The following is a 25,068-nucleotide window of genomic DNA, read 5'->3' on the forward strand; positions in this document are numbered from 1 at the left end:
GGTGCATTTGTCTCCTTTTCCTTACGCTTTTGTTGGTTTTGCTTCATGTATTTTGAGGCTCTATAATGGGATACAGAAACATTTAGGCTTCTTATGTCCTCTTGATGCATTGACCCTTTTGTTATTATGAAATGCCCACCATAACATCCTTTGCTCTGAAATCTACTTTGTCTAATGTAATATAGCCATTCCAGTTTTCTCTGGATTAATATGAACGTGGTACAGTATATCTTTGTCCATTCTTTTATTTTTAACCTATTTTTATGTCTATATATATATTTTTATTTTTTTAACGTTTATTTATTTTTGAGAGAGAAAGAGAGACAGAGCACGAGTGGGGGAGAGGCAGAGAGAGAGGGAGACAGAATCTGAAGCAGGCTCCAGGTTCCGAGCTGTCAGCACAGAGCCTGATAACAGGGTTCGAACTCATGAACTGTGAGATCATGACCTGGACCAAAGTTGGACGCTTAACTGACTGAGCCACCCAGGCACCCCGTATCTCTGTATTTAAAAAATGTTTCTTGTAGGCAACATATAGCTAGATCTTGCTTTTTTAATCCCAACTGACCATCTCTACCTTTTAATTGGGATGTTTAAACCACTCGTATCTACTGTTGTTATTGATATGATTGGGTTTGAATCTACCACCTTTTTTTTAAATTTTTTTTTTTACATTCATTTATTTATTTATTTTTTTAACGTTTATTTATTTTTGAGACAGAGAGAGACAGAGCACGAACGGGGGAAGGGCAGAGAGAGAGGGAGACACAGAATTGGAAGCAGGCTCCAGGCTCTGAGCTGTCAGCACAGAGCCTGACGCGGGGCTCGAACCCACAAACTGAGAACATGATCTGAGCCAAAGTCGGACACTTAACTGACTGAGCCACCCAGGCACCCCTGAATCTACTACCTTTTTATTTGCTATTTGTTTTCTATGTGTGCCATCTACTCTTCTCTTTCTTTCTGCCTTCTTTTGGGTCAGTTGAGTATTATTTATGATTCCATTTGGTCTCTTTTGTTGCCTTACTAGCTGTAACTCTCCTTCTAATGGTAGCTTTAGGGATTATAATATACATACATTTTTAACCTACCACAGCCTAACTTAACTGATATTATATTAAATAGTTGAAGAGGGGCACCTGGGTGGTTCAGTAGGTTAACCACCGGACTTCAGCTCAGGTCATGATCTCACGCTTTGTGGATTTGAGTCCCTCATTGGGCTCTGTGCTGACAGCTCAGAGCCTGGAGCCTGCTTCCGATTCTGTATCTCCCTCTCTCTCTGCCCCTCTGCCACTCCCATTCTGTCTGTCTCTCTCTCAGAAATAAATAAACGTGAAAAAAAATTCTTTAAATACTTTAAGAATCCTTGGGGCCTGGGTGGCTCAGTTGGTTAAGCATCTAGTTCTTGAGTTCAGCTCAGATCATGATCTCACTGTCCATGAGATGGAGCCCCACACTGGGCTCAGCGCTGACAGCATGGAGCCTGCTTGGGATTCTCTCTCCCTCTCTCTCTGCCCCACCCCCACTTGTGCCCGTGCTTCCTCTCTTTCTCTCTCGAAATAAATAAATGAACTTAAAAGAGGTGGGGGGGAATCTTAGTATACAGCTGACCCTTGAACAACATGAATTTGAACTGCGGTGGTCTACTTCTACATGAATTTTTAAAAAATAAATACAGTACAGTACTGTAAATATATTTTCTCTTCCTTATGATTTTCTTAACACATTTGGTTTTTCTAGCTTTATTAACACTACAGTATATAATACATATACAAAATATGTGTTAATCAACTGTTGATGTTATCGGTAAGGCTTTTGGTCAACAGTAGACTTACTATGTTTTTAGGGAATCGAAAGTGGATTTTTGAACAATTTATTGTACTTATTTTGAGACAGAGAGTACGGGAGGGGCAGAGAGAGAAGGGGAGGGAGAGAGAGAATCTCAAGCAGGCTCTCCGCACTGTCAGCACAGAGCCAGATGTGGGACTTGAACTCACAAACCATGAGATCAAGACCTGAGCCGAAATCAAGAGTCGGTTGCTTAACCGACTGAGCCACCCCAGTGCCCTAAAAGTGGATTTTTCTTTTAAGTTTATTTATTTATTTTGAGAGAGGGTGCGGAGGGTCAGAGAGAGAATCTTAAGCAGGCTCCACACTGCCAGCACAGAACCGGACCCCAGACTTGAGATCATGAACTGCGAGATCATGACCTGAGCCGAAGTCGAATACTTAACCGACTGAGCCACCCAGGCACCCCAAAAGTGGATCTTTAACTGCTCAGGGTTGGAGCCCCAACCTTCTGCATTGTTCAAGGGCCAACCATACTTTTATTTCTATTCTCCTAGCTTTTGGGCTGTTGTTCTCATATATTTTTACTTCTACATACGTCATCAGCCCGCGATACATTGTTTTGTTTTTGCTTTAAACTTATCTTTTACAGAGATCTAAATAATAAGAACAAAGTCCTTTATATTTACCTATACAATTACTATTTTGGTCTTCTTCATTCCTTTGCGTAAATCTAGATCTTCCTTCTACCTAAAGGACTCCTTTAATATTTCTTGTAATGCAAATCTGCTGGTGAGAAAATCTTCCAGCTTTCATAAGTCTGAAAAGTTTTTATTTTGCCTTCCTTTCCAGTAGGTGTTTTTTTGGGTTAACAGTTTCTGATGGGAAAGTCCCCAGATATTCTTATCTTTGTTCCTCTGTGTGTATTGGGTCTTTTTTTCTGTATCTGCTTTTAAGATATTCCTCTTTATCACTGGTTTTCAGAAATTTAATTTGATGTGCCTGAATGTAGTTTGTTTGTTTGTTTGATATTTCTTATCCGTGGGGTTTGTTGAGTTTCTTCGATCTGTGGATTTGTAGTTTTCAATGAATTTGGGGAAAAATGTAGCCATTAATTTCTTTAAATGTTTTTTCTGTCCCTGCCTTCGTGAACTCTGGTTCATATTAACCTGTTAGCGGTTGTCCCACAGCTCGCTGATGCTCTGTTCATTTTTGGTTTTGCCTTTTTTCTCTCTTTCGTTTTGGAAAGTTTCGATTGCTCTGTCTTCAAGCTCATTAATTCTTTTATTTTGCATCGTCTAATCTGCTGCTAACACCATCCAGTGTGTTTTTCTTTTTTCTTTTCTTTTTCCTTTTTTTTAAATGTTTATTTAATTTTGAGAGAGAGACAGAGCGTGAGTAGGGGAGGGGCAGAGAGAGAGGGAGACACAGAATCCGAAGCAGGCTCCAGGCTCTGAGCTATTAGCACAGAGCCTGACGCCGGCCTCGAACTCACGGACCACAAGATCATGACCCCAGACGAAGCTGGACACCCAACCGACTGAGCCACCCAGCCCCTATGAGTATTCTTGTGTACTGGTTCTATCATACATGTCATTTCTGAGTCACTTTCAACTGATTGATTTCAATCCTCCATATGGGTCATTTTTTCCTGTTTCTTTGCATTCCTGTTAATTTTTCATTGGATTTTATTTTACTAGGTGCTGGATAGTCTCATATTACTGTGAATATTTTTGAGCTTCATTCTGGGGCTCCCTTCCCAAACCTCCCTATATTGTGAGGTTTTCTATTCTGTCCTGTGGGAACAGGATGCCTTTGGATGGTTCTTTTCCCACCCTCAGGCAGTGTCCTCACAGGCAGGCTGCATGACTCTAGGAGGGCCCTCAGCAGCTCCCCAGAGCTCACTGTCTGTGCAGTTCCTTCCTCCCTGGTCCTTGGTCCTGCTGTAGCTGCCCTGACCTTCCTGGCCCCCCAGCTGCTTGCCTTCAGCATGGGGAGATTGCTGGGCTCTACCTGGGTGCCTTCTCCCTGCATTACAGCCTGGTAACTCCAGCCATGAAGCTGGGGCAGGTTGTAGGGCTTGCCTCATTTGTGTGGATCTCTCAGGAGTCACTGTCTCGTTGCCTGTTGGCAGAAAGATGAATCAGTCCCTGTTATTCCATCTGGGCTGCAAAGCCCTAGAGTTTTTGCTCAGTTCTGTGGGATGGAAGAGCCCATAAAATGAAACGCCAGTAATCTATTACATAAGCGATTTCTCTTGTGTTTGCACATGGGGGCCCAAAACACTGCTATGTCCAATTCGACAGACCCCTTGTGCCTAAAAACAAGATTCGTCTTCATTAAAGGATTACTAATTTGTTGAGGGTTTGGGGCTCTGGACTGATTCTTCAGTATTAAAACTATTAATTTCATGAACTCGCCATCACTTTCTGTCAATAAAATAGGTAGTGTGAGGGCGCCTGGCTGGCTTACGCAGTGGAGTGCACAACTCTTGATCTCGAGGTTGTGAGTTCGAGCCCCACGGTAGGTGTAGAGATTACTTAAAAATAATATCTTTTAAAAAATAAAATAGCATGTACTGTTTATACATGCTTTATAGATACATTTTTTAAACGTTTATTTACTTGTTTTGACAGAGGGAGAGCACGTGAGCAGGGGAGGGGCAGAGAGAAAGGAAGAGAGAGAATCCCAAGCAGGATATGCACTCAGCACAGAGCTGGATGCAGGGCTCAATCTCACGAACCTTGAGATCATAGCCTGGGCTGAAATCGAGTCAGACGCTTAACCGACTGAGCCACCCGGGTGTCCCGAGAGCTAATTATCTAATTTCATGGTTAACAAATTCTGTGAAGTAATAATACAGTTCTTTTACCATCTCCATTTTGCACAGATATTAAAGCACAGAGAGCTAAAGTAGCTTGACCAACATTATTCATGCGACTAGTAAGGGGTTCACATGTAGGGTCTGGCTCCAAAGACTATACATCTAGTCAACACACAAAACTGCTTCAAAATAAGGTTGGTCCGTGTTTCCAGTGAGAAGGCAACTGATGCAGGCCCCTCAGCTTTCAGAGCAAGCTTGGCCATCTTGCTTTCGCTTCTCGTGTTTTCTTTTTAAACAGTTGTAGTTACGTACGTATGCACGCGTGTGTGGTCATAACACGCACATGATTCAGTTTCACAAGATCTAAGGATATTTGGTGAAAATAAACCACCTGCCTTTCTCCTCTCGAGCCCCCAAGTGCCCCAGACCATACTTCAATTTTTTTTAATGTTTATTCGTTTTTGAGAGAACACGCATTTCATTTTTATTAATATTTATTAATATTTAAAAAGAGCGCCCCTCTTTAATTTTTAATGTGTCTTTGCAGAGATAACTTGTCACATATACACACTGAGAAATCAATGGCAGCGTATTACCCCCTTTCTTCTGCACCTTGCTTTTCTCATTTAAAAAGATATGTGCAAGCCATTCCATAACAGTAGGTAGAAATGTCTTAATAACAGTTGGATAGGTGTGGGTGTGCCTGAATCTTACGTACCTGCTCCTCTTGTCAAGGACCTGGAAGTTGTTTCCAAACTTGTACTATTATAAACACAGCTGCAAAAAATATATATATCCTCATATTTTATCCTTACATGTATATGTATCACACATATATCATATATGGGTATGTGATTTCCCGTAGGTGCAAATGTATCCGCAGGATAAATCGCTAAAAGCGGAATTGTTTTAAATTTTTTTTTGACGTTTATTAATTTTTGAGACAGAGAGAGACAGAGCATGAATGGGGGAGGGTCAGAGAGAGGGAGACCCAGAATCCGAAACAGGCTCCAGGCTCTGAGCTGCCAGCACAGAGCCCGACGCGGGACTCGAACTCACAGACCGTGAGATCATGACCTGAGCCTAAGTCGGCTGCTCAACCGACTGAGCCACCCAGGCGCCCCTTAAAGCAGCATTGTTATATCAAAGGATTTGTGCTTTTGACATGTGGGAAGCCATGACTAACTTCCTCGTGGGAGAGGTTGTACTGATTTACACGCTCACGGCAGCGTGTGAGGGTGCGTGTTTCCGTACACTCTCCCCAACACAGTTCATGAAAATTTTCTCACGCTTGTGTTTTTAAAATAATGGTTGTGAACACCACTATCAAAGCGTCGCTTTGCAGGGGTGGGGGGGGGGGGGAGACTGGTCACTGCTTATGTTGGCTAGTAAATTGAGAAACATTTAAGCAAATGGAACTTCACTTTTATTCATGATCATCCACTCCCTCCAGTCTACAGACTTCATCTGTGCCTGGTTCTGGGTACTAGAGGGAGAAAGATGTGTGACTTGGCCCCCGTCCTTAAGCAGCTCGTGGTGTAGAGGAAGACATGGGAGAGTGAGTAGCCCGTATGGCGTGCGCTGTGCTCGGCAGTTGGAGAGAACAGGCTAATGGGGCAACGAAGAGCGTTGCTGGATGTGTCAGGAGGTGTTGCCAGGGTGTATTGATCGTGTTAACCTTGATGGTGAAAGTCATCCCGGAAACAAGCAGGCGGAGAGGAGGAAGCTGGGCTCCCGCGGGGGTGGGGGGGTGGGTGCAGCACCGGGAGGGTCCTGCGAGATGGGAGGCTCATCTGGCGGTTGCCATCAGCACCTCCCTGCAGAACTGCCGGCCGCATGCAGGGAATCGGCCGCCTGTGATTGGAGGGCCGTTGCTGGTTGGGATAATGAACTCGGTAGTGTCGGCAGAGGTGATTGGCCGCGCCCTGCTGCAGTGAGATTGCAGACGCAGACGGGGTGCTCGGGTCCGGGTCCTGGCTCGTGTGATGGTCATTAGTTGAGCGAGGACTGCTGAATAATTGGGACCTCCGAGTTGCTTCTGCCTCCAGGAGAGATCTGTTGGGCTATGGCTTTTAGGTTTTTGAAAAAAGCCAAACATTCGATCACCATCCATCTGCAAGAGTGAGTTTTTATTGAAGTATCACCGTCTGCTTGCTCTCTCTCAACGCCAGCAGCTCGGCGGCAGAGCTCTTCCTAGAGGGAGCCCCTTCTCAGGCCAGGCAGGACAGCAGTGCTAGGAAATTTGAAAAAGCAGGAAACAGCCACTGCATGCCGAGCTTTCAGCCTCACAGCCCCCCCAGGCTAGTCTTCCGAGCAGCCGCGTAGCCAGAGATCTTTGGTATTGTGGTCACATCCCTCCTCACAAGTGGAACAGTCAACCGCCGGCGACACTGGGAGGAAGCCGTGATGTTGCAGATGCTGTGGCCTTTTCTGTCCAGCTTTCTCCCTAGGGCTGGGTGCCAAGGCTCCAGAGAGGGGAACGATAATGAAGTCAGAGGCACCCCGGCTCCAGCTCGGGGAGACCAGATGTCAAGCTTTTTGGGGAAACAGGACGGAAGGGCTGAGGCCACGGAAAAGAGACCCACCATTTTGCTGGTGGTCGGACCTGCAGAGCAATTTCCTAAGGTAATGGCAACCTCAAGAGGACCTCCTACTTTAGGGGCTGTTCTAGGATCGGTTCCCTGGAGAAAACTGGAGTGTGGGGAGGAAGAGAGGACTTAGAAATCAATCACTTTGGTATTGGGGCCTGGGGAGAAGTGTTAGACAATGAAGAAACCCAAGTCTCCAGTCTAGAATCTTCCTGTGGCCACGGTAAAAGCTTTATCACCCTATCATGACCGGCTCAGTGTGGCCATTTGGGGAAGGAAGGTTGAAGGCCATAGAGGATTTACCTTAGGATTTGTCATTTTGGTCCCAGAAAGCCGTTTGAAAGGAAGAGACAAACGATCACGCTATGTCTTGTGTCTTAGCTTGTCTGAACAATGCAGGGAGGACCTTTAAAGTTGAACCAGACTGCTTGGAGCTGGGGAGGGCCAGCCTGTCCCGCATCCCTAAGGTCAGACCTTTGGGTCTGTAAGGAAGGGAGGAGAAGGAGGAGTCAGGAGAGGCTGGAGTCCCAAGGTGCAGAGGCCCGTCCCCTCACGGGTCTGCGGGTCTCCCAGGGCTATCTGTTCATCTGGTGCTGTGAGTGTGGGTCACCTCGCCTCACGTTCACAAGAGCCAAGGTAAGTTGTAGCACCCCCATTTCGTGGATGAGGAAACGGAGATGCAGAAAGGCTGAATAATTTACCCAGGATTCAACAGTTCCAGAGGGGTAGAGGTGAGATTTCACCCCGAAATCTGTATGGAACTTTGCCTTGTACTTGGCCTTGCTTTCCCTGAAGAAAGCAGTTTTAATAGGACCAAGGTGCATTCTTGGGATTAGAATGGAAAGTGCAGCTTGCCTGGGATTTCTCCTGCCTGCGTTAGGAGCAGCCTTGCTGACCTCCTGAGTTGTGGTTGTTTTGAATCTGTTCTCCTTTCTCAGGATAAAAATCAACCAGAAGAGAGAAGGAGATTCTGCCCTGTGTCTGGCACATTGTAGATTCCCCAAAAATGTTGTTTGAATTGAACTGCTGTATCAGAGAATTAAATGTTGGGTTTTTCTCTGCCAAGTGGGAGGGACAACAGCTCCTGCTGGCATTTGGTGCAAGCTTTGAGCAGAAGCTTCTGTAGGCCACGGGCTTGTCCTGGTGGGCAGGGGCCTCAGAATCCGTGTTCCGCCTGCGGCATGCTTCGAGCCCCGTCTCTTTCTACCTTTCTATCATCCTGGACGAGCTCAGAAATGGCGGTGGCGCTCTCCTTTGTGAGAACCTTTTTTGTTTTTTTAACGTTTATTTGTTTTTGAGAGAGACAGAGACAGAATGCGAGTGGGTTAGGGGCAGAGAGAGAGGGAGACACAGAATCCGAAGCAGACTCCAGGCTCCGAGCTGTCAGCACAGAGCCCCCTGCGGGGCTCGAACTCAGGAGCTGTGAGATCATGCCCTCAGCTGAAGTCAGACGCTCAACCGGCTGAGCCACCCAGGCGCCCCAAACCTTTTTTTTTTTTTTTTTTTTTTTTTTTTAAATCTACAGACCTGCTTGCCTGATGGCCAAGGGATTAAGAGACTGGCTGGCTCCCTTTTAAATTCACCTACTTTGGACTTTAATAATTAACTGCTCCATTTCCCAAACTCATCCTGGCACCTATTGCCAGCCCTGCCCCTGGGTGGCCTCGTGTCAGGACTTTCTGTTCTGAACAGCTTGGTTCCTGGCCTGCCAGTGGGGCCAGGGGGTGGGGTCACGGGGCCCAGCCAGAGACCCACACCTTTCCCTTTCTCCAAGAGGGAGACAGATCAGCTGCCTGGGGGTGGGGGCAGCCCCAGGGGGGAGACAGAGCAGCCGGTTTGGTGTGAAGCAAGATAGCAAGCACATCTGGGCAGTGTGGACTCTTGAAAAGCAGGTAAACTGAGAACTGGGAATAGCAGGAGTATTTCTGCAGATAAACGGACAGAATAGCGTTTCTGCAGCGTGTGTCCTTGGCCAGTGCAGCGACTCCTGAAGGTGGGGTTTGGGGTTCGCGATGCTTGGCCGATGGGACCTCAGCTTCTCACTTCCCCAGCTTCTCAGTTCCCACTACTTTGTTGTGCTGTCACTTCCCCCCGTCTGCTAGGGAGTCAGGTTCCTGCAGGCTTTTCTTCTAGGAGCTGTTCCAGTTTGCCCCTTTATCTTTGTCTTAACAGTTAATCTGCAGTTGGAGAAGAAAGCCATTTAGTGTGGCGTGAGAGAGGCGCCCTCAGGGCCATTCAAGCTCGCAGATCCTGAGGGGCCGGCTCCTCCGAAGCTCAGGGAATTTTGCCCATTGTGTGTCTAATTGCCAAGTGCAGGCAGGTTTCATTGGAAACCCAGCTACGCTGGGCTGTCATGGCAACCTGATCATCAAATGACACTCCCAGCCACAGCAGCAAATGAGGTTCGAGAACCTTACGGGTGGGTGGGGCTAGAGCAGGCTGGATGCTGGCGGGGCTCCTTTGCACATTAATATTTTTGGCCAGGTCTGAGTCATTGCAGAAGAGGGAGAGATACTTTATGACCTAATGCTCCACTCCCAGAGGCACTCTACCTGCCCTGCTCTTCTCCTACTCATGGTATTCAGCGCTTACAGGAAGCACCTGTTCTGGGGGCATGAACCAGAGCAGTAGAACAGGGACAGACAGCCTCTAGTGGCGTTGGCAGACTCCAGGAGAACAGGATTCTGGGGAGAGGAACTTCTGCTTTACAGATGAAATGGAACCTGAGACTGCTAGATCCTAAGGGATCCAGAGTTGCTGTCATTGGCTTTGCATGCCACTTGTTACAGGAACGGACATCAGAAGAGGCCCGCAAAAGTAGATCTGGGCCACAAAACTCAAATAAGTCCAAAGAGCAAAGAATGGTAGATGGCAGGACGGGGAGAGGGATGGCACGTGACGCTGTGAGCCGGTGTGACTCAGGAGGATCGGAACACGAGCCCTGCTTCAGTCTTCCGTATTTGTATTTCCCCGGTATGCGTTCAGAAGCTTTCACACAGATCGGTTTTGGGTTTGCTTTTTTTTCTTTTCTTTTCTTTTTTTTTTTTTTTTTTAAAGCTAAGCCTAAGCCTGAACTCGCTCAGGTCACACACCTTTCCCACACACCTGCCACCTTCCAGCATGAAGCATTGCGTACTGTAATTCTCCATGTCAGGCGTACAGGCTTTCTTTGGAAACTGAGTTCTAAAATCTCTTCCTGGCGGCGTCAGGTTTGGGCGCTGTTTTCCGTGGATGTAACAAGAGCTGGGTCCTGGGTGAGGCCCAGCCCTACCGCCAACAGGCTCTGGGCCCCGGGCGAACCAGGGCGCCTCTCCAGGTCCGTTTGCTCATCTCAGAGATTAAGGGGGTGACCCCAGAGCCCCTCTGGGCCCCGCCGTCTGTAACCCCAGGGGTAGAGCACTTACCTTGCATCCCAGGTGCTTCGAGATTGGCTCACTTGGGTGGGATTTCCAGTTTCTGTGCGACAGTGGAATTCTGCCTGACCTGTGGGACTCAAGAGGAGGGCTGGTTTAAATAAGTAAGCAAACACCCAATTCCGGTTTGTCTAATGAAAACATTCTGTTGGACTCCTTCACAGTTGCACAATAAAAATACGTTGGAACCCTTTTTTAAAATCAGCGTTGGAATAGAATTAACGTTAGCATTGGAAAATAACATTTTGATAAGCACATGCAGAGCTTTTCAGAGAACATTTCTTGACCCCATGATACCATTGGGCTGTGGAATAACAAGCTCTGTTATAACCAAGGAGATTTCATCCTGTTGTTGTTTTTTCCCTAGAAAACAGTTGCTGTTATCTGGTAATGCTTTAATCAGTTTTTCCCTAAAATATAGAATATGGGTTTCCTTTTATTTGGTATTGTTTTTGAACATTTTCTCATGTTCTGTAAATACATGATGAAACTCGATAGTACACAAAGAAAAATTCCGTAGTACAGTTATATTTACTTGTTAGAAAATGAACATCTCCCAAGTTGAACAACTTATTTTTTCAACCAAAATATTTGCCATATTAGAGGCGCCTGGGTGGCTCCGTTGGTTGAGCGTCCACCTCTTGATTTTGGCTCAGCTCATGATCCCCGGGGTCATAGGGTTGAGCCCTTTGTCGGGGTCTGTGCTGAGCATAGAACCTGCTTAAGATTCTTTCTCTCTCCTGCCCCTCTCCCCTGCTCGTGTGCCCTCTCAAAAAAAAAAAAAAAAAAAAAAAAAAAAAGCCATATTGGAATGACTGCAGTCATTAAGAAATGAGATATTTCAACATATGTCTGTAACTTATTTTTATTTCAGAGCGAACATGAATAATTTAACAAAGGAAGATCAGCATTTCAAAATTTAGCTCCTGTATTTATAAATGTGAATCTCCTTTATTATTATTTTTTTAGTTTTTGTTTTTAATCTCTATACCCAACACGGCACTCAAACCCACAACCCTGAGATCAAGAGTCACATGCCCTACTAACTGAGCCAGCCAGGCACCCCTATAAGTGTGAGCCTCCTTTAAAATAAAAATAATAATACACGACCTTGTTGAGGTGGATGAAATACCCCAACGACTATGTTTGCAGACACTCAGAAAAACACACTTGAGGTCTTCATCACGAGTGATCATGCTATTTATATCAGCACCCTCCGTGACCAAGTCGAGGTACAAAGGTTCAAAACAGTAGTCTGCCTTCAGGGACCCCAGTAGCAGAGATAAGTTGTATGTGAAAATAGCCCAAACCAGAAATTCTAGCTGGCGCAATTCTAGAGGTAGCTGAGTGCCATGGATTTAGGTGGAGGCTGAACAGAAATCTTCTGGATAATCCAAGCTGCCTCTGGATTCCTCATCAGATCCTCTCCAGTGTAGTCCAAGACCTGTCATTACAGACTCATCATCAGGTCTCTTTTAGAGGGGCTGAGATGTCATATAAGTTATTAAAATGTTTCATAATGCTATATGTAAGCATTAACATCTGATTTTTTCTTAAGCCTTATTTATTTAATCTCTACACCCATCGTGGGGCTCAAACTCATGACCCTGGGACCAAGAGTCACATGCTCTTCTGACTGAGCCAGCCAGGCACCCCATCTTATCTTAAAATTCTTTTTTCTAGTTCTTAACAAAAAGCTTTTTAGTGAGTGAATAAAATTCCTTTTACTTTTGTGATTTCCAAATAATAACCATCCATTTTTATCCATCCTGGTAGTGAGATTTAGTCTATATTAGGAAATGGCGCACTATGGAAGGAACATCTCTGTGATGTGGTCTGCCTCCGCACGCAGCACGAGTCTCTGACACTTCTCCTTGGGGAAGGGGATGATGTGGAGGTGGTAGGCCGGCCTCGAGAGGATGGATCGCCCTTAACTGATGACCCAAACCTGACTTTCCAGGACCTGAGATTTTCCCCTTATCCTCACCTAAAAGGGATCTTCTGGAGCTGTGTGCCCGACAGAACTTTCTGTGGGATGGAAATGCTCAGTGAGTCCACGTGGCTGTGGAGTACTTGAAATGTGGTCACACAGCTGAGGAACTGAGTTTTTTTTAATTTCATTTTAATTAATTTAAAAATTAAAACTTCCCTCTTGAATAGGACAGACCTAGGCCAGAAAGCTAGGACTATACCGAACTTTGAAGTATTCTGAGGGTGGGGGCCCTGAAGGCCATCTGGAGTCTTCAGTGAGGGGCTGGCTGACCCCAGGTTGATGCTCCTGGGAAGTCCCTCAGCACAACGATCTTTATTTAGCGGGGATCCCCTCTGCCCCCATCATGTCAGCTCCCCGGTGCTTGTAGGACCCCCAGGAGGAAGCCTGCAGGGGAATGGGTTGGTTCTGAGGTGCTCCCATTGCAGAGTGGCCTGGAAAAGGTCACTGGAGCCAGCTGGAAGGTGGCGCGACTAAGGCAGTCTGAGTCCAGGGCACAGCCTGCCCGGGGGCAGCCCCCTTGCGGATGAGTGAGCCCGCGATGGGGCCGCTTCCAGGATGGCTGCGCACCCGGCTCTCGGGCGGCTCCTGCCAACTGCTATCCTCACAGCTGAACCAGGCCCATTTCCAGTTAGCATCGACCCAGTCTGTACAGCCGCTTCTTTTTCTGTCGGGAATGATTTACTAAAGGGGAGAAAACCATTGTATTGTGTGACGCGTTTGGGGACCTTGTGGAAAAACATGCTGAAGGCTGTTTGTTCATCTGGCGGGCTTGGCAGCGCAGGGTGAAGGTTCGCCCCGACCGACGGCTCTCGCGGCCCGCTGGCGAAGAGTTAAGTCGGGGCGCAGGTGACGTCAGTCCTGATCTTTACACGCCTCCGCTTGAGCAATCGCCGCCTCCTCCTCGCGGGGGCCGGTGCTCATTGGCTGTGGGCAGGGCTTCCTGTGGGCAGGCTTTTCTCAATTAAGTAAAAGGGCAGGGCCTGAGCAGCCAATGACAGCTGCGCCCCGGCAGATCTGGTGCGTGTGTGCCCGGCCGCCAAGCATTCCCTGGCTCGCAGGCGGCGGCGCGCCCGGCTCCCCGTCAGCATGCTCTGCCTGTGCCTCTACGTGCCGCTCATCGGGGAGACCCAGACCGAATTCCAGTACTTCGAGTCCAAGGGGCTTCCCGCCGAGCTGAAGTCCATCTTCAAACTCAGCGTCTTTATCCCTCCCAGGAGTTCTCCACCTACCGCCAGTGGAAGCAGGTCTGTGCGGCCTTGGGGCCGGCGGAGTGAATGAATGCGAGTGGTGGTGGACGGTGCGCGTGCGCTAACTGCCGGGTCTCCCCGCCGCCGTGGGGGAAAGAATGTGTGAAATGTGCAAGTTCTTGCGGCTGCAGCCGGGAAAGGGCTAGGTCACGTCACGGGAATGACAGGCTTGCATGTGACTTCCAAGGAAGGCCGGAATTACCGGGAAGATACTTGTGGGAGACGGAAAGGAATTCTCTTGCCGGTGGTGGGGGTGGGGGGTGGGTAGTTCCGGAGAAGTACAGGGCGGGCGGGGATGGGGGCACAGCCCACATGCTGTGGGGCTGTTTCTCCGAGCTGGGGGAAGGGAGGGACGGATAGGCAGAGAAGCTCCTGTTGGAGGCCCAGGAGTTGGAAGTCGAGTTACAGAGGTCGGAGCCGGGGGTGCTGTGCCCTGGGAAGGGGGAGACTTCCCTTGGGAGCAGGGAGGCAGCAGAAATCGTTACATTTTAAAGACGGGGAGATGGCTACGCGGCCTGTGGGGGTTGCTTGCCTCCTGAAGGGGCACCCTGCCTTCTCTGTTAGATCTCATGCTGTCCCTTCAGTGCTCCTGATGGCAGTGGAGGTCGGATGCTGTGCCAGGGGTGGTGATTAGCATATCCTAGGAAGGAGCCAGAAAGTAGGCCCAGTAGTTCTGAGGTAGAACCAATGATTTGAAGATATCTTGAAATCAGCTGCCATGAACACAACCTTGGGTTTTCTGTATCACAAGGCACCCCCCACACCAAGGCACATGGATTGCGTTGGTGGCAGAACAGCCCAGACGCCAAAGCCTCCTAGAGTCTATTTCCATTTGTCATAAATCTAGACTGATAACCCTATATGTAGTTCGTACCATTCTTGGCTGAGAGCGCAAATGTCCGCAGGAAGTTAACTCCAGATAACAGATAAAATATGTACCAGCATCTGTCTCACATTCCAGCCACACCCCCAGAGTTGTTCTTTGGATCATGTTAGGTGACATGGTATCTGTCCAGGCCTCCTCCTAGCACCCTGAGTGGCTGAGCGGTCGCAAAGAGCCATCAGCTAGTTCGGAGAGTAACCCTGATCGTAATCGTTGGAGGGCACCAGCTCGCCCAATGGTCCATCCATTTCCTAACCCGTTGGCTCAGAGACTTTTAAAGCCATATTGGTTTGTGAATGGTGAGTGTGTTTCTCACTGAGAGAATTGGGCAACACAGGAAGACTATAACCATTTTCCTTAGGGGATTCTCGGTCTAGATTTTGGGGTGTTGCTGAGTTGCAGTGACTCATGTGTGTCCCCCACCTTCTTGAGATTAACTTTTAGGGCGGCAGCAGGATCTCTAGGGAGGTGGCTCTGGAGTCCAGCAGGCCCAGCTTGAATCCCGCCCACCACTTCCCTAACTGTGTGACCTTGGATAAATTACTTAACCTCCCTGAGCTTCTGTTTCCTTTTTTTGTAAAATGGGGGAAATGACAGTACCTGCCTCCTAGAGCTGCTTGAGAGGGTTCAGCAGGTTACTAGAAGTAAAGCATTTAGCAGGCCCTGTGGCACAGGCCAAGTGCTCACTCGTCTGGGGAGAATTTCCAGGTGCTGGGCATCCAAAACCAACGGCAGCTGCTGAGCAAGGCTCACCTCTAAGGGCAGGCACAGAGTGCTGTTAAGGAACGGGGTCTCTTCAAGCCTTGTTGGGTCAGTAAACTACTAAGAAGAGCTGGCCTGCCTTTTGGTACCTGGTTGAGGGAGCTGAGGTCAGTTATGTCATCTGGGATCAGAGGCCGGCGGTGCCATTAAGCCCAAGCCCCAGAATAGTCCCCCCTTGGCTCTTACCAGGGTTCTCTGGCAGTGTTTCCGGCAAGCAGGCATTGGCAGGGACCAGCTCTGCCCCATACCTTTACCCTGGTCACCCATTTGTTCTTGGGCCAGTGCCACCTGTAGGGATAAAGAGCAGGCTACAGCATTGCTGGGGGAATCTGGAGCGCCCAGGGCCGTCCCCACATTTGGGCAGAGAGCATGCAGGCTGAGGCCTGGTGCCAGGGACAGTGCTGCCGGGGAGCCACGCAGCTGACCCTGGGGTACAAGTTAGTCTTCAGGACACTCGGGATGAGAAAGTGCCAAGCCCGCCACTGTTAGCCTCTTGCGGAAGGGCTTCTCCTGGGTGTACTTTTCCCTCTTTGCTTGTGAGGGAAGCAGGATGCGCTCTTGCTTGGATTCTGGCCAGCCCCCAGGAGTCTGAATGGTGGCTCTGGGAGTAGAGCGAGGGAAGCATCTCAGGTCCTTGGGGCCACCTCTGTTCTGTTCGTGGGCTGGCACGGTTGTTTCCTGGGGACGGGGCACCGTGAGGGACTAGGGAGAGCTAGTGCGCGAGCTAATGGACCAAACCTTCCTCTTGTTTTGTAGAAAATCGTGCAAGCTGGAGATAAAGACCTCGACGGGCAACTCGACTTTGAAGAATTTGTCCATTATCTGCAAGATCATGAGAAGAAGCTGAGGCTGGTGTTCAAGAGTTTGGACAAGAAGAATGATGGTGAGCGTTGCCTCCAGAGCCAGTGGCGGCCCCGGGTCTCAGGCCTCTCGCGGGGCCGGGCCCCCGGCTGAAGCCTTTGTTGTTGTTGCAGGACGAATCGACGCTCAGGAGATCATGCAGTCCCTGCGGGACCTGGGAGTCAAGATCTCCGAACAGCAGGCAGAAAAAATTCTCAAGAGGTGAGCGCTTTGTCAGCCTCCGCGTTGGGTTTAACAAGCGTGTGACAAAAGAAAGGCGTTCTCCGGCCAACTCTGTGGTGCCCTTCACTGTACTGACCCTGTTTCTCTGAACTTTGGCTTCTGGTGGTTTGACGCGAGCCCCAGGTAGCCTCTCCCTGAGAGCCGCTGCTCCCCGGGTTCCAGGCCAGGGTCACAAATCACTTGGAAGCGTGCCCGCTCACCGGTGGCCCGTAAAGACCAAAGACTAGTTGGGGGCGTTTCAAGTGGGTGAAAGGCGAGCACTGCCTGGCGGGTGAGGGGCTCGGGCAGCCTGTTTACGGTGGACTTCTTCCTGAGAAGGCCGACTTTTCTCCCCTCCCGTCCTCAGACGTGCTGCCCCGAGACAGCTCACAGGGGAGCCTGGTCCTGGGGGGTTAGCGTAGTCACTCTGCCAGGAAGTCATGCAGGTTTGCGTTAGGAGCGGCTTCCCGTCCTGCCTGCGCCTTTTCCAGATCCCGGGGCCGGAAGGGGCTGGTCAGGGCCAGCTGCCTCTCGTACCGCTCCCCGGGCGTTTGTGCCGTGGCGTGTGTCTGCTTCACTAACATCTGCTCCGAGCACTTATCTGTGTTTCTCCTCTCTCCTCTGCATCCTCCTTTGTCTGTCTGTCAGAATACGAACGGGCCACTTCTGGGGCCCTGTCACCTAGTAAGTATCCGTGTCACCCTGGTGACTGCCTCCCTCCTTGACCTCTGTGCCTGATCGGAACGGGGTTCTTGCGGGCCACGATAATTGCCGTTTTTGTGCAAAGTGTGGGGTGTGGAGCCACCTCGCCTCTTCACTGGGGCAGAGGCACCTCCTGTGGGTTCGTCAGTGGCCCCGCGCCTGCCCCTGGCTCGCCTGGAGGGGGGATGTGCAGCTGGCACGCGGGCCCGTTTCCCGGGGGAAACCGACCGTGCGTTTGTCTTGCAGCATGGATAAAAACGGCACGATGACCATCGACTGGAACGAGTGGAGAGACTACCACCTTCTGCATCCCGTGGAAAACATCCCCGAGATCATCCTGTACTGGAAGCATTCCACGGTGAGTCCCTTGTCCCCCGAGGCGTTTTCCGCCTCTTCCATTCAAGGGTCCCCTCGTGTGGCGTCAGCCCCCACCCCGGCGTGGGGGTGAGGGCGGGGTTTTTGGCTTGCCTCCTGCTCACTCCGCCGGCGGCCCCCCAGAGTCCTCCACGTGCACCCTCCGTTCCCACATACCGGCCAACGCAGCCGTTCCCCAGACATGGGTTCCCTCTGCCAGGGGTGCCCTCCTGCCCCACACACCGCCTGTTCTTCAGGGTCCACTCCAAACACCCCTTCCCCGATCCGGCTTATTCTCCCAAAGCCGGAGTGTGCCTTGGGCGGCGGGGGACACTGTACAGAGAACAAATACAGAGCCATTAAGTTTCTCCCCCCCCCCCACCTTTTTGTGTCCTTTCTCTCTATCAAAAGAAAACATCCCCACGGTCCTGTTCATAGTGTTCCTTCACGCCTGTCAGCGCCGCTGTTCAGAAAGACCCACACCTCCCCGGTCGTGGCCATGTTGGTGCCCCGCCTGCAAGCCCCTTCGCTTGGGGTTCACCTCCAATCTGTCTCCCACTGTGTCCAGGTCAGGGCCTCACCCTCAGGGCGCGCCTGGCTCTCAATGGGGGAAGTTAGGTGCCCTGCTCCAGGCGTCAGAGCAGAGCTGGTGCGGACTCGGCAGGATGCCGCCCAGGAGAGAGGCCATTACGTAGGCATCGCAACCCCTCTGATATTTGCTGAGGCCCTTGCACAATGTTCTGCCAGCGTGATCTGGTTACACATCGGGTTTCAGAAGAATTTTTACCCCTGACTTGACCCTTTCAGTACAGGCAGTCTGGTGATCCTCAGCTGAAATGCCTCTGTAAGCCATTCTTACAGGAGCCAGGGGCAGTATCTGCAAAGCCGTCCAAGTGGTTTTATAACTGCTTTCTTCCAGCTGCGCTCTCAGATTCTATCCCTGGGCCTCTGCACGGCTCCGAAAGGGATCGGAGCTGTGCCACCTTCACACGGTGAAGGGGGAGGGGCACGCCCGTCTCCGACCCTGGGCCCTTGGCATTCTCACTATCTGTGTGGCCCCTCGGGCTCGGCCCTTCTAGACGGTGGAACGTTATGGACCTAGCTGTCTGCCAGCAGCTTGGCCACGAGAGTCAGGAGCCTGCTTATTTTATCTTTGTTGGTCTTCCTCGCAGATCTTCGATGTGGGTGAGAATCTGACGGTCCCCGACGAATTCACAGTGGAGGAGAGGCAGACGGGGATGTGGTGGAGACACCTCGTGGCTGGAGGCGGGGCAGGGGCCGTGTCCAGAACTTGCACGGCACCCCTGGACAGACTCAAGGTGCTTATGCAGGTATGTGGGGAAGCGGGCCTCAGAGTGCCTGGGTTCTATCCCCTGGTTCCTCAGCGGGTTGGTTTTCCCCTCCTTTGTATAACCCTGTTTGGCTTATAGTTTTCTAACCCATTAAATTAGATCGGAATTACTGCTCAGACAGGGCAGCATAAGATCCAGATCTAGGTGCCCTTTTGCACATAGTTTATCTCATTTTATCTGGGTCAAGCAAGCCAGGGGTCACGTTACAGGGCCGTGATGGGGGCAAGTGAGGCCACCAAGAACCGGGTGTGACAGGAACCTGTTTCTTTGGGTGCATCTTGCATAGACATCACACGGGGTCGGAGTAAGTGGACCCCCACCTGGCCCGGAGACCTTTACCTTGGCCGGGTGCCTGACTCCACGTCCACAGGGCAGAGATAAGCTAGGCCCGTGTCAGGGACAGGGTTGTGAAATCGACCTGCACGAGGACGCCCTGTTGGACTTCAGTGTCACCTGAATATGGCCAGTCACCTGCTTGTCCCCTTGCTGTGTGCTGACACTTGTGTTTCTGAGCCGGGCTCAGAAAAGGTGCCATCCTTTCCTCCCCCGCCCCCCACCCCACTCCTTGCCCTCCTGAGCCTGTATTGGTTTGAAGCTTGTTAAATGTGAACTCCCTTCTTGTGCCCAAGTTGGGAGGTGGAATGGTGTGGGGAGAAGAGCTTTAGGGGGTCCCCCATCCTCACAGCCGTGGAACTTTGGGCAAGTAAGTCACTTTAGTGCCGGGACGTCCAGGTCCTCTGTAAAAAAAAAAAACCAAGGGGCTCCAGCAAATTGCCTCATCGATTTGTGTTTCTTAACTGAATTCCCAGGAACGCGGTAGGGATGAAAAGCGGTGCGTGGGTGGAATGATCGTGCCTGGGATGCGCCTTAAAGCGATCCAACAGGTGGGGGTGGGGAGCGCACGCAGATGTAGAGTGGCCGTGGTTTCATGCTTGTTGAAGCTGATTATGGGCTCACGAAAGCCCATGATATCTCTGTGCATTTTTGTATGTGTTTGAAATTTTGCGATAAGAAAAAGCTCAGTTTAAGAAACTTTTTTTTTTTTATTGTTTTTTAAAGTTTATTTATTTTTGACAGAGACAGAGTGCAAGCATGAGCTGGGGAGGGGCAGAGAGAGGGGGAGACACAGAATCCAAAGCAGGCTCCAGGCTCCAAGCTGTCAGCACAGAGCCTGACGCGGGGCTTGAAATCACGAACCGTGAGATCATGACCTGGGCCGAAGTCGGATGCTTAGCCGACTGAGCCACCCAGGCGTTTTAAGGTAGTTATTGTGAAGGTGTTTAGCACAATGTTGGCACACAGTGGGTGCACAGTGAGGAGCTGGGGTAGCCGTGTTTGATTGTCACGGTGTTGCGTTACCCTTCTGAAAACCGAGAAACAGAGAGCTGCCCGCTGACCTCGGTGTGTTGGCCTGTGATAGAGCCTCTTTGTCCATCAATGGCAGCCCTCTGGCCTCAGGGTTCTTTCTGACCGCTTGTCCTTCCCTCCTCAGGTTCACGCTTCCCGAAGCAACAACATGTGCATCGTGGGCGGGTTCACCCAGATGATTCGAGAAGGTGGGGCCAAATCCCTCTGGCGGGGCAACGGCATCAATGTCCTCAAAATTGCCCCTGAGTCGGCCATCAAATTCATGGCCTATGAACAGGTGAGGACCCAGCTTCCCTGGGCTGAGGTCCCTGCCCTGCTGATGCCCTGGAACTTGGAGCCAGTCACTGGGGACAGCAGGGCGGGGCAGGCAGCTGGGTCCGGCCCCCACCCTGCTGCCAGCTCCACTGTGGGTCAGTTCCTTCTATTTTGGGGCGGTGTCACAGGTGCCAGGGACACCGGGTCTTGGTTAAACTTGACTGGCTCTGGGAGGAACGGTGGGGCAGGAGCCAGTACGCTGATCTCTGGGGTGTATCAGTCCGTTTGCTCTCTGTTCTAGATCAAGCGTCTTGTGGGGAGTGACCAGGAGACTCTGAGGATTCACGAGAGACTTGTGGCAGGGTCCTTGGCTGGGGCCATCGCGCAGAGTAGCATCTATCCAATGGAGGTGAGGGTCACGTTGGTCTGTGGTAGAGCCTCTTAGAACAAGCAGTGTGCGTGGGGTTGAGGGCGAGGAGGGGGCCATGCTTACCCTCCCGTCGCTCCTTTTGGGTTCTCCAGGTTCTGAAGACCCGGATGGCCCTGCGCAAGACAGGCCAGTACTCGGGCATGCTGGACTGTGCCAGGAAGATCCTGGCCAGAGAAGGGATGGCCGCCTTCTACAAAGGCTATGTTCCCAACATGCTGGGGATCATCCCCTACGCTGGGATAGACCTAGCCGTCTACGAGGTGAGGAACCCCTAGTAGCCAGGACCCCCCCCATCTGTTGTCACACTTCCTGAAAGACACTGGGGATGACTGCGACAAGGAACACCAGTGTCTCCTCCCAGAGTCATCAAGTCATTGCAAGGGTCTCCTGTCACACTGCAGCCCCCAAGTCCTACGCCCTCAGGGATTCAGTGGGCAGATTGTCAGAGCACAAGTCTGTGGGGGTCCACTGTGCCCCCGGAAGACTTCAGACCCCAGGCGTCAGGCTCTCTGTGTAGGGAAGGGGCTGCTGCCCCTGCGTCATCCCTGCTGCCGGTCTTATCCAGGAGCCCCCAGTGAGGGCAGAAACGAAGGGCAGGCAGGCCAAGCGAATCGGGTTACAGTAGCCTCGAGGATCCCATGTGACAAGGAAGTGCCTCCTGTGTGGATCCAATAACTGGAGACAGTGCCCCTGTCTCTTGTGGCCTCACAAGGTCTCTGTGAGGCTCAGAGGCACTTGGGCTCATCCCTGCTCCCCTTTCCCCTTTCAGACGCTCAAGAACGCCTGGCTGCAGCGCTATGCGGTAAACAGCGCCGACCCTGGCGTATTTGTGCTCCTGGCCTGTGGCACCATGTCCAGCACCTGTGGTCAGCTGGCCAGCTACCCACTGGCCCTGGTCAGGACCCGGATGCAGGCCCAAGGTAATGCTGGTCCTGGGCCAGTGCCCAGGGGCCCATCTCCCAGGGCAGGTCAGGCTCTCGGGAGGAGCTGGCAAGCCTCTGATGGGTGCCTCTCTCGTTACAGCCTCCATCGAGGGCGCCCCGGAGGTGACCATGAGCAGCCTCTTCAGACAGATCCTGCGGACCGAGGGCGCCTTTGGCCTGTACCGGGGGCTGGCCCCCAACTTCATGAAGGTGATCCCGGCCGTGAGCATCAGCTACGTGGTTTACGAGAACCTGAAGATCACCCTGGGCGTGCAGTCGCGGTGATGGGACGGGGGTGCGACCCCGCCTCGCTCGGCAGACTCACGGATCCTGGGCCTGCAGCCCCGGGATGTTTAGCCATCTCATTCTGTGAATGTGCCAACACTAAGCTGACTGAAGCCAAGCTGTGAAAAGCCTGGGGTGCGCCCGCAAGGGAGTGGGGGAAGGCCTGGCAGGCTCACCGGCTGTGTCCCGCTGACCCTGGCCGACTGTCGCGTCCGCTCCGGCGGGGGGGTAGCAGGACACAGGCACACGCACACAGGGACAGGACGCTTCCTGCGGTGCCTGCCGAGATAGCAGGGCTCGGAACCGGCTTGGTTCTTCCATCTTGCAGCCAGACCACCAGCCGCGGGCCTTGCCCCCTGGCCTGCTGGGCGCCTACCCCGCGCCCGCCTTCCTTCCTTCCTCGCTGCTGTGTTAATATGGTAGGGGGAGGGCTACCAGCCCACTCCCCATGTTACTGCTTGCTCCTCTCGCCTCAGTCCGTGGGGACCTCACACCTGGCTTCCTGGCCCACAGTGTCACCTCTGGCCAGGTTGTGTCGGGAAGAGGGAGGAGTCTGGCTTTTGTGCGCACCCTCTTCTGAGCCCTGCTGTTGGCTTCTGAGCTCACCAACGGACGGGCACCTGGGTGTGCGTGTGCATGCAGGGGGCGAGGCCACGCCCCGCCATTGGCCGCCTGGCATCCTGGTGCATGGCTTCACGGAAGGCACGTGCTGGGTCCCGCCACGCAGAAAGCCTCTGCTCCGGCTGCCGGGGTGTCTTGGTGCTCTGAGCTGGCCCCAGACTCCGTCAGGACTGGCACCAACTCAGAGCCAACCCCCGTCCCCTGCTCTGGAGTGAGAGCGGGGGGTCCGCGCGTCCCGGGGAGAGAAGGAAAAGGTTTTTAAAGGCCTTAATTATATATCATTGGGAAAAGGGTTTTGTTCAGAAGGGCACACTGGACAAATGTGCAAGTTCTGTGCTTCCAGAGGGAAGACAGAGGGGGTAGAAAGCCTGGCCGACTGCATTAAAGTCTGTTTCTGACGCCCCCTGGGGATTCGTGTCCAATCCCCATCGGGGCAAAGTGGGACCAGCCTCACATTCCACCGATGCAGGGCGTCACAGTGCTTGGAGCCTATTTATTTCATATTTATTTGAACAGAGTTCTGTCCTAACTATTTTTATAGATTTGTTTAATTAATAGCCTGTCATTTTCAAGTTCATTTTGTATTCATATTTATGTTCATGGTTGATTGTACCTTCCCAGCACCCTCCAGGTGGGGTGGGGAGAGGAAGGAGGGGCCGTGGGAGTGACCTTTCCCGCCGCTGGCCGCACTGTCGTCAAGTCTGTCCAAAGAAATGCCTCGGAACTGGCGACAGAAGAAAGGTCAGGGCGGGAGGGCCCTGGTCATGGGGAGGTGGCTCCTGGCAGGTTGGAGCAGGGCTTGCACCCAGGAAGAGCCTTAGGATCTGAGGGTCTGACCGGGGGCAGGAAGAGTGGCAGAAATCTCCACTCCGTTGAGCGTGGAAGTCCAGATCATTTCTTGGGCTGGGAGGATCTCTTGTTTCAGCCTTTAGACTGACTAGGCGCTGAGGGGCCTATCACTGTGAGTTTGGGGTGGGGGCTCCAGGAGAGGGCGGCCAGCTCCCCGCCCCCGCCTGTGAAGTGGGCTCCCTCCCCCCCAGGCCCCCCCTCCCCCCCACCACTCCTGCTCAGCAATGCTGGTCAACTTGGCGACTTCACGGTCGCGCTTCTGTTCCACCAGAATGGCCTGGTGAGGACAATTCAAATAGGATGCAAAGATCAATGCAAAAATTACTGTTTTATCTAAATCTAGGGATAACTGGAATTTGTGAAAAAGCATATTAAGACAGAATTGGAAGTTGTCCTTTAAAACAGCCTTCTAATAAAGTTGTTTCAAAGCTGATGATGGAGCCATGTGACTTTTTTCTGGTAGGGGCTCGGGGGGGGGGGGGGACGGGGGGGGGCAACTGCACATCAGAGAAAGAATCCACCTTTCTCATCAGAGGAAACGAGAAAGCTACCCTCTCCGGGCTTCTCGGAGGCACTCCCTCTTTAAAATGGGATTGGGGGTGCTCTGCACAGGTCACCAGAGCCCCCCGAGCCTGATGTTTCTTCCTCAGGCCTCCTGAGTCTCTTGGGCAGAGCTGGTCACTCGCTGCCCCTGAAGCCCCTCCAGGTGCTGCAGTGCCATCATCCACTGCCCTGGGTGCCCCTCCCAGCCTCACCGCTCATTCCCACCCAGCTGGCACACAGAGATGTTGTGGGGCCCTGCCTGATGTTCTCGATTTGCTTTCTGCCTGTCTCCCCGGGAGAGGGAGAGGCCCTCTGGGGCACGGAAAGCATTTGTAGCATTATCTCCGACACTTAAGACCGTGCCTGGTACCATTTTCATTAAATAACAATCCACACTCTGTCCCTGATGGCCCCAGGTATGTCAGGGCGGCAGGGGACAGTATGAAGCAGCTTGGGGACTCCATCAGGGGGCTGTGGCATTCAGAGGCTGTAGGGAGGCACGGAAGTGTGCCCATTTTTGAAACTGGTATATACCACTTGTACTGGGTTGAATAGCATCCCCCCCAAATTCATGTCCCCTGGGAACTTCAGGATGTCACTTTATTTGGAAATAGGACTTTTGCAGATGTAATCAAGTGGGTTACAGTGGGGGCGCCTGGGTGGCTCAGTCGGTTAAGCATCCGACTTCGGCTCGGGTCATGATCTCACAGTTGGTGGGTTCGAGCCCCGGGTGGGGATCTGTGCTGACAGCTCAGAGCCTGGAGTCTGCTTCAAATTCTGTGTGTCTCTCTCTCTGCCCCTCCCCTGCTCACACTCTGTCTCTCTC

At 51.6% G+C, this 25,068-nt stretch overlaps 1 protein-coding gene across 2 annotated transcripts in view; it reads left to right on the plus strand.

Annotated features, from left to right (window-relative positions):
• Positions 1–23,859, plus strand: part of SLC25A25 (solute carrier family 25 member 25) — a 33,892-nt gene extending 10,033 nt beyond the window's left edge. The window contains exons 1-10 of one of the 2 annotated variants that reach the window (XM_007094451.3): positions 6,292–7,237; positions 16,255–16,381; positions 16,473–16,560; positions 17,509–17,620; positions 18,789–18,947; positions 20,461–20,613; positions 20,893–21,000; positions 21,114–21,281; positions 21,791–21,941; positions 22,045–23,859. In XM_007094451.3, the coding sequence (XP_007094513.1) occupies positions 7,019–7,237; positions 16,255–16,381; positions 16,473–16,560; positions 17,509–17,620; positions 18,789–18,947; positions 20,461–20,613; positions 20,893–21,000; positions 21,114–21,281; positions 21,791–21,941; positions 22,045–22,229 (1,470 nt within the window). In that variant the 5' untranslated portion in view covers positions 6,292–7,018 and the 3' untranslated portion in view covers positions 22,230–23,859. Of the gene's footprint in view, positions 1–6,291; positions 7,238–16,254; positions 16,382–16,472; positions 16,561–17,508; positions 17,621–18,788; positions 18,948–20,460; positions 20,614–20,892; positions 21,001–21,113; positions 21,282–21,790; positions 21,942–22,044 lie in introns of those variants that run through there. The other variant, XM_042963890.1, reaches the window with a different exon arrangement.
• Positions 23,860–25,068: the final 1,209 nt, after the last annotated feature.

Source organism: Panthera tigris, chromosome D4 (genome assembly GCF_018350195.1).
Source record: "Panthera tigris isolate Pti1 chromosome D4, P.tigris_Pti1_mat1.1, whole genome shotgun sequence".
In the NCBI taxonomy this organism is placed as follows: Eukaryota; Metazoa; Chordata; class Mammalia; order Carnivora; family Felidae; genus Panthera; species Panthera tigris.